Source organism: Camelina sativa, chromosome 17 (genome assembly GCF_000633955.1).
Source record: "Camelina sativa cultivar DH55 chromosome 17, Cs, whole genome shotgun sequence".
In the NCBI taxonomy this organism is placed as follows: domain Eukaryota; kingdom Viridiplantae; phylum Streptophyta; class Magnoliopsida; order Brassicales; family Brassicaceae; genus Camelina; species Camelina sativa.
The window spans coordinates 15,338,451-15,353,312 of record NC_025701.1 but is presented as its reverse complement, the minus strand read 5'-3'; the positions used below and the strand labels follow the sequence as shown (position 1 = coordinate 15,353,312).

General features: G+C 38.2%; 2 protein-coding genes and 1 pseudogene across 2 annotated transcripts in view; 2 read left to right on the top strand and 1 right to left on the bottom strand.

The window, feature by feature from the left end:
- The window catches only part of LOC104759515, a 6,444-nt gene extending 2,853 nt beyond the window's left edge, over window positions 1-3,591 (bottom strand). The window contains exons 1-3 of the mRNA XM_010482427.1: window positions 3,051-3,591; window positions 2,668-2,936; window positions 84-2,508 (exon numbers count right to left, since the gene is read on the bottom strand). Of these exons, the coding sequence (XP_010480729.1) occupies window positions 84-2,508; window positions 2,668-2,936; window positions 3,051-3,591 (3,235 nt within the window). The remainder of the gene's footprint in view (window positions 1-83; window positions 2,509-2,667; window positions 2,937-3,050) is intronic.
- Window positions 5,890-6,983, top strand: LOC104759514 (probable LRR receptor-like serine/threonine-protein kinase At1g29720; the record flags this gene model as incomplete). The annotated part of the gene is made up of 6 exons (XM_010482425.2): window positions 5,890-6,051; window positions 6,127-6,198; window positions 6,253-6,324; window positions 6,448-6,519; window positions 6,796-6,867; window positions 6,962-6,983. Coding segments are annotated over exons 1-6 (345 nt in total), but the record flags the coding sequence as incomplete, so codon positions are not given.
- The window catches only part of LOC104759513, a 9,714-nt pseudogene continuing 1,860 nt past the window's right edge, over window positions 7,009-14,862 (top strand).

The window sequence follows — 14,862 nt, the reverse complement described above, 5'->3', positions numbered from 1 at the left end:
GAGCCAATTGGTAGGGAAAAAGTTTACAAAGGTAACTTGATGTGACTCGGTTCTAGCACGCCGTGCCAGCTTGTCAGCATTACCATTCTGCGTTCGGGGAACTTGGACTAGTGAAAAGGATAAGAACTCCTCCTTGTCCGCCTCAATCTCGTCCAAATATGTCTTGAAAGCAGGCCACTCAGACGGCGAAGACACCATCTTCACCAAATCAGAACAGTCTGTGAGAAAAACAACATTCTCATTATCCGCACCGATCATGCAACGCATTGCCCAGATTAAGGCTTCCACTTCTGCGTGGAGAGGTGACAAGCTGCGGCGAAGGTTAGATGCACCCATAGTGGGAGATTCCCCCTCAGGAGAAATGCAATACCATCCTCGGCCTGTATACTGATCAGTCACCTTCCAAGATCCGTCCACAAAGCAACGGAAGCAACTCCCATATTTGTTGGCTGAAAGCAGCCCAGAAACTATAGGACCAGTGTTGGGGTGAGGCCCAATCTGGTGAGGCAGTTCTACTGTATCCGCTTGGGCCGAAGACCAAAGTTTTGCTTCCTCCTCTGCTAACTGTAAAATTGCTAGCGGATTGGAATCCAGATTGTTTAAAATCTTATCATTTCTGGCCTTCCAAATATACCAAAGAATCCATGGGAAGATATCAGCTGAAGGATTCCGTTGGGATCTCCAAAATAGATAGTCCATGTTTGTATAGATAGATTCTGTGGGAAAAAGGTCCAGAGATGTCGGGAAGGAGGACAGAGCCCACACCTGCCAAGCCGGTGGGCATAAAAATAGGGCATGATTAATCGTTTCCTCAGGACAACCGCACCGGCCACATTCAGGATCACAGGTCATACCACGCCGCCTCAAATTAGCCGTTGTTGCTATACAGCCCGTAATTGCTTGCCATAAAAAATGACGAATTTTTGGTGGGCACCGAATCTTCCAGACAAAGGCCTGTAAAGGGATAATGTTTGGGCCAAAAGCAGGTGCAGAGGCCACCTGGTTCTGGCGCAAAGCATTATATCCAGATTTCACTGTGTATAAACCAGTCTTTGTCAAATGCCAACCCAACATATCCGGAGAATCTGGTTTACCAATAGGTAAAGCAGAAATAATGGCAACGTCCTCCGGCTTGAAAGAGGCCGAAAGTAAAGCCAGGTTCCAGGAACGAGAGCTCCTGTCAATAAGGGTTTCAACTCTAAGCGTGGGATCTATGGGCGATCCCGAACGCAATGCTGGTCTCGGGGGTTGAGCAGGGATCCAGGGATCTGACCATACTGAAATGGAATCTCCAGATCCTACTCGTTTAATAAGTCCTTTGTTTACCAGAGAGCGAGCAGATACCATACTCCGCCATCCATAAGATGGCGAGTAGGATTTAATTGGATCCAAAGGGTTGGAGTGCCTATAGTACCTTCCTTTAAAAACCTTAGCGAATAATGCGTCTGGAGCTGAGATCAGCCGCCAAAGTTGTTTAGCTAACAGAGCGGTATTAAAATCATCCAAACAACGAAAACCCAAACCTCCGTCGATCTTATCAACACATAACTTATCCCAGGCAATCCAGTGTAAACCCCGTGTATCCCCGGACGCACTCCACCAGAAATTAGAAACCGCACTAGTGAGTTTTCGTGTGACCGTCTTTGGGAGACGGAAGCATGACATGACAAATGTAGGGACAGCAATTGCTACCGATTTAATCATTACCTCTTTTCCTCCTCTTGACAGCAATCGGGCAGGCCATCCACCTGTCCGTTTTTGTAATCGGTCTTGGACAAATGAAAAAACCTTGGTTTTTGAGCCTCCTAAGCTTTCGGGAATGCCCAGGTAAGAGCTCATACCACCCAAATTCGTGATCCCCAGTACTCCTTTTAGTTCCTCTCTTAAGTCTGCATCAACAGTATGCCCAAATTGAACCGAAGACTTTTGAAAGTTTATTTGCTGTCCAGAAGCCCGTTCATACTGTCGAAGGATACCTAGGACAGCCTCGCATTGCTCTTTCGTAGCGCGACAGAAAAAAAGACTATCGTCTGCAAATAGCAAGTGAGAGACCGCAGGACAAGCAGTCGACACCTTAATGCCCGTAATGAGCTTGGACCGCTCCGCCTTGCGGAGATTAGCAATAAGGACTTCTGTACATAGGATAAATAGGTAAGGTGACAAAGGGTCTCCTTGTCTAAGTCCTCTAGACGGGAGTATGGCCCCATGTGGTTGACCATTTATTAAAACTTTATATTGGACAGATGTCACGCACCACATAACCCAAGAAATCCATTTTTCACAGAAGCCAAATTTACGTAACAGATGTTCGATAAAGGACCATTCGACCCTATCGTAAGCCTTACTCATGTCTGTTTTAATGGCCATAAACTTACCCTTGCAAGAAGGGTTAGTACGAAGACCATGGAACATCTCTTGAGCTATCAAAATATTGTCTGTGATCAGACGCCCCTCTACGAAAGCCGATTGTGTCTCGGAAATCAGAGTCGGCAGGAAAGATCGCAGCCGCTAACATATTATCTTTGAGATAATCTTATATCCAACATTACAAAGACTGATGGGTCTCCATTCAGTCATCCGAGTCGGTTTATCCACTTTGGGAATAAGGCAAATATTTGTCATATTTAATCTTTTGTCAAAAACACCATCCTGGAAGAATGAATTAACCAAAAGCGTTAGATCCGGTCTAACTGTATCCCATGCACGTTGATAAAACAGGGCCGTCATACCATCCGGTCCGGGAGCTTTATCAGGGTGCATCATAAATAAAACCTCTTTGATTTCCTGTTCTGTAGCTGGTCGGGTCAGGGAATCATTTATTTCGCCCGTGATAGACGGACCCACTTCACCTAGAATTTCCTCGAAATCTGAAGGGTTGGAAGATGTGAACAGATCCAGGAAATAGGAAACAGCTATGTCCTGGACCTTCGAATCTTCTGTAACCCAATTTCCGGACTCATCATGAAGACCCACAATACGGTTCTTAGCCCGTCTTTGTTTTGTCTGGGCATGAAAATAGCCAGTATTTTGATCCCCAAATCGCATCTAACGACTCCTGCTTTTTTGGTACCAATAGATTTCTTCGTCACGATAAGCCTCTCGAAGTTTCCAATTTAGTTCCGATATGGTCTCAACCGAGACCGAATCATCTGATTGGGCCTTGGCCAACTGATTCTTTACATCTTCAATCGTTTCCCGACCATAAGGGACCTGTGCTTTCCGCCACTTGGATATCGCTTGACGACATTTAATAATCTTATCCATGAAATTGCCCATCGGAATTGCTACCCCAGCATCCCAACCTTCTGAGATGGCACCAAATAAACCCTCTTTATCGAGCCATCGTCGGTCAAACCGAAACCAACTTCTCCCTTTCCTAGCTTTATCCTCAAGAAGTGCTAAAACCGGTTTATGGTCGGAGGCTACCATAGGTAAATATTCTGTGAAGGCATTACTAAAGGTATCATGTAACTTTTCGTTGGCCAATGCCCGATCAAGACGGCAACGGATTGGTTTCTTATCCCGCCAGCCACGCCAAGATAAACTATCCCCAATCGCGGGGAACTCTAATAGCCCACAATGGCGAATCATGGTGTTAAAGCCAACAAAGGAGGATGCATGACGCAGTTTCCCACCCCGCTTTTCATGATTACCTTTTAACTCATTAAAATCACCAATAAGGAACCAAGGGGAGTCGCGGGATAAGCTAATTCGCGTTAAGCGTTCCCAAACCAAATCTCGGTTTTTTGGAACCGGATCACCATAAACAAAAGAAAAATAAATGATTTGTCCTTTATAAGTGAGTTTTACATCAATTAACCTATTGGACTCAAATAAAATAGAAGCATCATAAGTATTATTATAAAATAAGGCTAATCCGCCACTACAACCAACAGGTTCAACCGTTTTTAAAAAAGAATAACCGAAATGACCAACAAAAGGTTCCAAAATAGAAAAAGACTGTCTAATTTCAGATAAAAAAAGAAAGTTCGGCCGATGCTTGTTCCATAGATCCCTGAGATATCCAATAGTTGACAATTCCAGCTTGCAGAAATTATAAACAGCAAACGCAAAAACGAAATGGAAGTGGAATGGAAAAAGTAACAAACAAAATAGAAATTATCTGAAATAATTGAATGGAAACGTATGTCTGATTTTAGAAAATAGAAACTATCTGAGCTTTTTTTTTTTTTTAAATTGTGACAGTAATAACGTGTAAATGCAAACCCAAACGTGGACTTGATAATCTGTATATAAAAAATATATATATATCGGAGGTACCTTCGCGCTACATTAATATTTGTCTCTTCACTGCAAACTGAGATATCCAATATGATGTTGTGCTTGGTTGGCCTTTATCATTTTCAACGGCAAAAAAATATTAAAAATTGCAGTTTCAATATTACACCAGCTTTAGCTATTTTTAAGAGCTGCAGAAAATAGACATACTGTTTTCTTAATTATATTTATCCAGTAAATTTTAATAAAACATTTAGTTATTGTATCATATCACTACGTTGTACTTTATACATAAGACAAAAAATTATATATTTACATACTCTTACTAACATAAATAAAATATATTTTCACGTGGATTGACTAAGGTACACTATACTTTTTGTGATATTATGTTAGTTTATGACTTAGCATTGAGTAAAAAAGTATGTTATGCATTGCATTGTGGTTAGTTTATGACGTAGCATGAGTAAAATAATGCTATGCATCGTAATTAGTATTATGACTTAGCAAAAGTAAATTAGTGTGTCAATGAATAGTTATAAGATTTCATTCGTTAAAATATGCAAATATCTAAAAAAAAAAAAAAATTGTTCACCAATATATACACAAATATCTAAAATTTTATAGTTTTAGTTATAAAGTAAAAATCTTCTATTTATGTTTCGCAAGTACATAACTTCTTTTTGGTAGACAATATAATAAGTTATATACGTTATAAAGTTATAGTTATTATTTGATTCATTAGTTGGTTACAAAATAAGTTATATGGGTTGGTTTCGTTAGTCTTACCAAGATTTAGAAATTAAAATAATTACTTTACCTGCATTATTATTAATTACTAGTAATGAATAAGCTTAAATAAGATATTCTAAAGAATAATACAACTTAAAAATATATATATATATATATATGTAGACAAATAAAATAATTAAAACAAATCTTTAACAAAATATTTCTCTATTAAACATAACCATATATACTGTTAGGCGATCAAAGAAATAAAATAAAATATACCAAATATTTTATATTAAAAGTATACTATTAAAATTAGATTTGGGTCATTAGTTGGTTATAAAAATATAATACTTAAAAATATATATCAAAAGCATTTTTTGGTAGACTATATAATAAATATATGAGTCATTAGTTGGTTATAAAATTAAGACTTTAATAATTAAAATGGATTTAAGTTATGTATCATTTGTATAATCATCATTTATAGGTTAACTTGACAATCGATTGATATCTAACTAAAATATTTTAACTTGATTATCGATCGGTTGACTTAAATTATTCATTAAATAAAATATTTTGATATCTAACATATCATATTAATTTGTTACTTATTATTATAATTCATATCTCATCTTTTTATGATTCAATTTATCTGAAATAAAATAAACAAAAAGAATTTCAACATGTGGTCTAGCACGGATCATATTCTAGTTTTATGATACTTTACAAAAAATCATAAAAATTTTCTTATATTCACCCAAGCCCATCTTAAAACTTTTTAGTAATTAAAATTAAATATCGTCTTTCATGAATTTTAAATACATATACAGTATCATGTTTTTAAAATATTACAATAACGTAAAGTAACATTTAAATTTTTTTATACCACTTTGAATAATAGTAAACGAATATATTATTTTATTTATACAAAATAAAATGGTCAGGATTTGCTCTCTTTTTTTTTGTTTCTTAGTTAAAGCATTTGCTCTTGTTTGCACTTTGCAGAGACTTGTGTCGAAACTACCTTTCGGGCACAATCCCAATGGAGTGGGCTTCAATGCGATACCTCACTTATATGTTAGCTAGCTCTCTCTATTCTCTCTCCGCTGCTTCATTCTCATGATCTGCGAGTAAAATTGATTTTTCTCACAGCTCGCTTTGTGCAAATCGTTTGTCTGGGCAATTACCAATTGGGTTACAAAACTTCAAGAATCTGACATTCCTGTACGTCTCAAAATATTACCCCCTTAATAACATTATAATATTTAAAATGTTCAGAGGGATGGAAGCAAACCAGTTCTCTGGTCCAATTCCTGAGGAGCTTGGTTACTTAACCAACCTAAAAGGATTGTAAGAGCTTTTGCCTTTTAACCATTTTTGGTAAACAATATTAATCTCTAGTTTTTTTATCTTTAGTAAAACAATATTAGTCTCTAGTTTTACTTCTTATCTTTCTGAAACTGGGGTTTTCAGGGAACTTGCGTCCAATCAATTTACAGGAAGCCTTCCTACATCTTTCGCTAAACTAGTTAACCTTGAGAAATTGTAAGTTGTTGCTCTACTTAGCTATGAAAAAGTTTTTGCCTTTTTAACTGGAAATGCTCTTCTTAATTAATTAGACTTGAAGATGATTAACACATGAATACATGTTGATTAGGATTTTTGCTTTGAGAGTGTTCCTCACGTTAGGTATGGTTTGTTTCTTAGTAGTGTGAATTGATTTGACATTTGCGAAAGGCTTTACTTAAGGATGTGAAGAGATAGTCTAGAAGATAAGTTTAACAAAGCTATTAACTAGTTTTGTTTGTTTTCATTATGCAGTAGGATATGTGACAATAACTTTACTGGCACCATCCCAGAATATATCGGCAACTGGTCTCGGCTTCAAAGGCTGTAAGATTGTCCATCATCACTAATTCTAATTAGTCTCTTATATAGTTTGTGTTTCTGTGTCTTTCTAACATGTTTCGTCGGTTATGACTTACAGAGATATATACGCAAGTGGCNCTCAAAATATTACCCCCTTAATAACATTATAATATTTAAAATGTTCAGAGGGATGGAAGCAAACCAGTTCTCTGGTCCAATTCCTGAGGAGCTTGGTTACTTAACCAACCTAAAAGGATTGTAAGAGCTTTTGCCTTTTAACCATTTTTGGTAAACAATATTAATCTCTAGTTTTTTTATCTTTAGTAAAACAATATTAGTCTCTAGTTTTACTTCTTATCTTTCTGAAACTGGGGTTTTCAGGGAACTTGCGTCCAATCAATTTACAGGAAGCCTTCCTACATCTTTCGCTAAACTAGTTAACCTTGAGAAATTGTAAGTTGTTGCTCTACTTAGCTATGAAAAAGTTTTTGCCTTTTTAACTGGAAATGCTCTTCTTAATTAATTAGACTTGAAGATGATTAACACATGAATACATGTTGATTAGGATTTTTGCTTTGAGAGTGTTCCTCACGTTAGGTATGGTTTGTTTCTTAGTAGTGTGAATTGATTTGACATTTGCGAAAGGCTTTACTTAAGGATGTGAAGAGATAGTCTAGAAGATAAGTTTAACAAAGCTATTAACTAGTTTTGTTTGTTTTCATTATGCAGTAGGATATGTGACAATAACTTTACTGGCACCATCCCAGAATATATCGGCAACTGGTCTCGGCTTCAAAGGCTGTAAGATTGTCCATCATCACTAATTCTAATTAGTCTCTTATATAGTTTGTGTTTCTGTGTCTTTCTAACATGTTTCGTCGGTTATGACTTACAGAGATATATACGCAAGTGGCCTGAAAGGACCTATTCCTGATGCAGTGGCCCGCCTAGAAAATCTTACTGAACTGTAATGAACTATTTTCAATATAGATTACTAAAACGAAAATTACAACTAGACTGACGTTTCGAGCAATATGCAGGAGCATTAGTGATACAACTGGGATAAACTCGTTTCCAAAACTATCTAACAAACTCAAACATCTGTATGTTTTTTTTACCTATGAAGCTTTATGTGTCTCGTCTTAAGGCTTGATTTCATCTGACGATGTTAAACTTAAACTCCTCCGTTACAGGATTTTGAGGAATGTGAATTTGTCTGGTCCAATTCCTCCTTACATATGGGATATGACAACTCTACAGACTCTGTAAGTTTCGTTGATTACATTTTAAAAGTGTTTGTAACTTTGAAACATATATCAAAACTAGCTTTTTTGTATTAAAAAAAAATGCTTGTTTAAGTTTACTTGCGGAATAGTTTTGCGCAGGACTAAGTGTGTTATGTGTATAGTATATATTTTTTGTTGGTGAGAAGTGTGTATACTGTATAGTGTACTGTGTACATACAACATTGGTTTGGGCCCCCATTTTATGAGTTTAGTACTTTTTTGTATGTGGCATCAATAGAGAAAGATAACGTTTCTATCAAAAGAAATTCATATATTATTATTATACGTGGTTTGCTGCAGTGATTTATCGTTTAACAAATTGACTGGTGAAATTCAACTACAAAAGGTTCCAAAAAATACGTAAGTGCTATCATCTTTTAATGTGAACACACGTACTACAGAATTACTCTGTATAAATTATTTACCGTTTAACATCTTCTTTTAGCTATTTGACTGGCAATTTGCTTTCTGGAAACGTTGACTCTGGTGCTTTACCCAACAGCAAATCTTATATGTACGTTTCTTCATGCCTTAAACATCTTGTTTTGTATGTATGGCTTGAGAATTATTCTTCCATGCATATGTCAACTAATCTTCTTGTCGGTTTTTCTATTTTTGGTGAATCTTCGCAGCGATCTCTCTTATAACAATTTCTCATGGTCGTCTAACTGCCAGGAGAGGTACATACGTGCATGAAATTATGGTAGAAGTGATAGTGTTTTCTATACATTTATTTATGCTCTCACTTTCTGTTGAATGATCAGTAACATTAACAAATACCGGAGTTCATATTTGAAGAACAATTTGTAAGTACACTCTTCTGGTCTATGTTGCTACAAGAACAAATCAAGCTTAACAATATCTTACTTTCGTATTTGGCAATAATTAAATAGTATTTTGAGATGCTTAATTATTTTGAGCGCCTTTTCATACAGAACTGGGCTTTTTCCATGCGCGGCTCCAATCCAATGCAACAAATGTAAGTTTGTACTGAGCTAGCCGTTCTGACTTATATCTCTCTAACATGCATTGATTATTTTTTTTGATTAAAATGTAATATTTATTAGAAAAAAAACTTTTTACATGAAGTGCAACATATGGCTATAAGAGTTTACTGTTGCACTATGGATAAGTGCAACATGCATTATTATTTTTACTACTGATGGTGATACTTATTATGGATTGTAGATCAGCGATCCCTACATATAAATTGTGGTGGAGAAAATGTAACTATTAGAAACTCCTTTGGTAAAACAACTTATCAAACTGATAACAGTCGTCAAACCACCGCTGCATCAAATCAGCACTTCGAAAACTGGGGAGTTAGTAACACTGGTGACTTTACCGATGATGGAAGTGATGATGATGTGTACTCCATTTCAAATACTTCAACACTATCTGGAGATTATCCTCATGATCTTTATAAGACTGCACGTCGATCTGCTCTCTCTCTCGTTTATTATGCGTTTTGCTTGGCAAATGGAGCCTATGATGTGAAACTCCATTTTATGGAGCTTCAGTTTTTAGACAAAGAAGTATACACTCATCTCGGTAGGCGTATATTTGATGTCTATGTTCAGGTAAAACGCAAACATATACTGAATATATAAGGGAATTGCACTTTTCGTAATCATATTTGAAAATAATTAAGGTGCATGGAATTGGAAGTCACATTATTTTATATTATCTCACTTGTTAGGATGTATTGGTTTTTGAAAGACTTTAACATCAAAGAGGAGGCTAACGATACTCTGAAGCCTGTTGTGAAAAGTATGAATGTCAGTGTGACGGATCATATGTGATAAAACTTAGACAAGAAGCAGAGATTGTGTTTTGTTGTCTTAATCTTATTCAGGCGATAAAAGCCAGTACTTATACAAGAAGAAGATGAAACCTAATTAAAAGAGCTTACAAAGGAAAAGACTAAAATGGGGCAAATAAATATTGAATAAACCCATTGACTAAACTCTAATCGATGTACTTAAGTAATATAAAGTAGCAACATCTTCAACAGCCTCTCTCAAGTTGGAGCATGTACATCAAGAATGCCCAACTTGCCAAGAAAAAACTGAAGTTCTTTCTGCCCCAATGCCTTAGTAAGAATGTCTGCGAGTTGTTGTTGAGAAGAAACATGAGTGGTGGCAATAATACCAGCTAGAATGGCATCCCGAATATAGTGACAATCAACTTCTATATGTTTGGTCCGCTCGTGTTGAACCGGATTAACGCTGAGAGCAATGGCAGATTTACTATCCGAGAATATGCGCATTGGCTGATTATGAGAAACGCCAAGATCGAACAAAACCCGTTTAAGCCAAATGAGTTCTTGAGTGAGAAACGCTATGGCTCGATATTCCGCTTCCACCGAGGAGCGACTGACAGTGGGTTGTTTCTTTGTTTTCCATGATATAGGTGTATCACCAAGCTGCACAAAATAGCCTGTGAGAGAGCGCCGAGTGAGAGGACATGCAGCCCAGTCACTATTACACCAACCATTAAGCTGCAAATTTGAGGTTTTTGAAAGCAAAATGCCTTGACCAGGATTAGACTTTAAGAAACGAACCACCCTTACCGCAGCATCCCAATGATCATGGCGTGGAGACTGCATGAACTGTGCTAGCGTATGAACAGAGTATGACAATTCAGGTCTTGTGACAGCCAAGTAAATCAATCTTCCAACTAAGCGACGATACCTCTCAGGATTAGTAAGCAAAGAGGACTTGGACAAAGAAAGCTTGTGATTCTGTTCCATGGGAAAAAAAGATGGCTTAGTGCCAAGAAGTCCCATCTCTGAAATAATATCAAGAACATACTTCCTTTGTGACAAATAAAAACCTTGATCATTTCTTGCCACTTCAATGCCCAGAAAGTATTTCAGAAAACCAAGGTCTTTCATATGGAAGCATGATTCCAAGTAAGCTTTGAAACGGTCAATGGCAACGGAGCAACTGCCGGAGATAATCAAGTCATCAACATAAATGAGAACATGAACATATGTACCATTTTTGCTATAGCTGAAGAGAGAATAATCCGACAACGACTGTCTAAAACCATATTGTTTTAAAGCTGTGGAGAGCTTTGAAAACCAACACCGCGAAGCTTGTTTTAAGCCATAAAGAGATTTATGAAGCCGACACACCTTAGTTGGATCATCACAATGAAAACCTCGAGGCAATTTCATGTAAACCTCCTCTGTCAAATCACCATGTAAGAAAGCGTTGTGTACATCCATTTGATGTACACACCAATCACGAGCAGCCGCAACACCAAGAAATAAGCGCACCGTACTCATCTTTGCAACCGGTGCAAAAGTCTCATCAAAGTCGACGCCTTCTTGTTGACGATTACCCAATGCGACTAGACGAGCCTTGTATCTCTCAATTCTTCCATCGGAATGATATTTAATTTTGTAGACCCATTTGTTGCCAATTGCTCTCTTCCCAGGTGGTAAATCCACAATGGAAAACGTTTTATTGACCTCGAGAGAATCAATTTCAGCTGACATCGCATCACGCCACACCTTGTCAACCACGGCTCTGTTATATGTTGTGGGTTCCATTCCAGCAGTCACAGCAGCAAGAAAAGCTTTATGAGATGTGGAGAAACGATGGCAATCAACATAATGCTCAATAGGGTAGAGAGATTTTGAGTTTTCACCTGTCAGATCAGATTGAATACCAACAGTATTGGTAACAAAATTCTTTAGAGTTACCGGTTTTTGTTTCTTGCGATGACCTCGTCCAAGAGCTTCTTTGGTCGCTGCAATTGCCGGTTCAACAATTTATTCTTGAAGCTCTGTAGATGTAATATCTGGAGGCACATTCGCAGAAGACGAAGATGAAGGCTGAGGAACAATTATTGGATCACTTACTTGAGGTGGATTTGACGGAGTTACTATTGGGCCTGTTTGAGTAGTAACAAGGTTCGGCCCATTAGTGTCTAGGAGCTCAATAATATTGGTTGTGTTAAATTCTTGGCCCACATACCCCACCTCACGATCATCTTCTTCACGAAGATCACTAGCATAAGGAAAATCTGATTCAGCAAAGATCACATCACGAGAAACAAAGAATTTGTGTTCCTCCAAATCATATAGCCTCCACCCTCGCTGACCATGAGGATACCCAACAAATACGCATCTCCTTGATCTTGAATCAAATTTATCTCCCTTATGATTTTGGTTGTGTGCATAGCACAACGATCCGAAAACGCGAAGATGAGCGTAGTTTGGCACCGTCTTGTAAAGCAGCTCATAAGGAGATTTTCCGTGAAGAAGCACTGACGGAGTTCTGTTGATTAGATAAGCTGCAGTCAGAATACATTCTCCCCAAAACTGAATAGGCAAATGTGATTGAAATCTCAAAGCTCTAGCAATATTCAAAATGTGTCGATGTTTTCGTTCGACTCTTCCGTTTTGATGTGGAGTTCCAACACATGAAGTTTCATGATGGATTCCGCGTTGAACAAAATAATCCCGCATGCATAAGAACTCTGTACCGTTATCACTTCTCACCACCCTGACATGTGTGTGAAACTGACATTCAACTAAAGCAAGAAAACTCCTCAAATGTTTCTGCGTTTCACCTTTGTCAACCATCAAATATATCCACACACCACGTGAGAAATCGTCTACTATTGTCAAGAAGTAGCGGGCACCTGAATGTGACGGGGTTCTATAGGGTCCCCAGACATCACAATGTATAAGATGAAACATTTCTGAGCTTCTATTATCACTGAGAGGAAAAGTTTCACGAGTTTGCTTAGCTCGCATACATGTGTCACATACACTGTCCAAAATCTCTCTATTACTTGACAAAATATGATTAGGTAGCAAGCTAACTACTTTGCTTGATGCGTGTCCCAAACGCCTATGCCAAAGATCCATGGAACCTTTAACGCTGGTGTGTACCTCAGCTACCGACTCCATACTTCTAAACAAAAAACTCCCTTCTTCTCTTTTACCAACTCCAGTCACCATCCTCGTAGTGCGGTCCTGTATCACAAGAAAGTGATCAGCAAGTTGGACAACACAGTAATTTTCATCCATCATCTGCCCAACAGAGATCAAATCCGATGTCAACTCCTTAACATAGAAAACTGATTTCAAAATCAGATGTGAACCTAAACGTACAGTCCCTTCTCTAACAGCCACTCTCTTATTTCCATCTGCTAGTATGATCAGAACCGGAGACATGGTGCGTAAATCAGTCAACAAATCCAGCTTTCCGGTCATATGGTGGGAAGCACCTGTATCTAGGATCCAAGAAGGAAATTCAGAACATGTACCTGTCAAAGTCTCATGACCGCTGGTTTTGATGTTATTCTCACCGCTTCTTCCTGCGTTTAGGAGTGTAACAACTCCACGCCACTGCTCATCAGTTAGACCGCTCACAGCATCCCTATCACGGTCTGTGATGACCCGATTCACACGCTCAAGCGATGGTACTCCAGTTGTTACAGCATTCGCATACGTAGGCATGGTTCTAGTTTGTCCTCCACTGAAACTGGGACTAGAGCGGCCTCTCCCTCGACCAGATTGTCCTCGTGGTCTCTCACCCCACCACTCCGGATACCCAATAATAACGAAACAATTATCTGGTGAATGACCTCCTCGGTTGCAATGCTTGCACAATTTTCTGTTTTGAAGCTTCTCGGAGCCTGTATCAAAACGCGGACGAGACTGAGTAGCAAAGGCAGTAACTTCAGATCTTTCTTCTTTAAACGTTCTGTTGTTCAACATATCTTCTTCTTGCCTTACAATGTTATAGATTTCTTCTAGCCCCGGAAGAGGAACACGAGATGTCAAGCTAGATCGAATCGAGTGAAACTTACTTTCATCAAGCCCATAGAGAAATTGGTGAACCATGTCATCCTGTCTATCTTTCTCTTGTTCAGCTTCTAGATTACACACACATCTTCCACATTTACATGTGCGAAGTGGACGATAATTATTGATATTATCCCAAATCTTGTTGAGTTTTCCATAATAAGCTTCTACCGTCATACCGTCCTGTTTGCAATTAGCAAGATCGGCTTTCATTTTCTGATTTTTCGGACCATTCGAAACAGAAAAACGCTTACGGATGTGTTCCCACAAGTCTCTCGCCACATCACGGTGGGAGATATTTGTCAAGAGCTCTGAGTCAATCGTCATCTTCATCCAAGAGACAAGCAAAGCATTGATCGTTAGCCAATCTTCCAGATCCGGTGAACCCGCTTGTGGTTGAGGAATGGTTCCATCAAGGAAACCAAACTTCTTTCGTGAACGCAAGGCTGTCTTGAAACCACACGCCCATTCATCATAATTGTTTGTCTTCAAAATCGGATGGGAGATCACAGCTCCAGAATTGTCAGCCGCCGTCAAATCATACGGCGAGATCGTCCTTCTCACCTCAGCCACTACCGGAGGCGCTTGAGCAACAGTCACAATCGGAGGTGCTTGAGTTTCAGCCATTACTTGACAGTGAATTTAGCAAAGACAGATTTAGAAAAGAAAACCAGGACCACGCTCTGATACCATGATAAAACTTAGACAAGAAGCAGAGATTGTGTTTTGTTGTCTTAATCTTATTCAGGCGATAAAAGCCAGTACTTATACAAGAAGAAGATGAAACCTAATTAAAAGAGCTTACAAAGGAAAAGACTAAAATGGGGCAAATAAATATTGACTAAACCCATTGACTAAACTCTAATCGATGTACGTAAGTAATATAAAGTAGCAACATCTTCAACA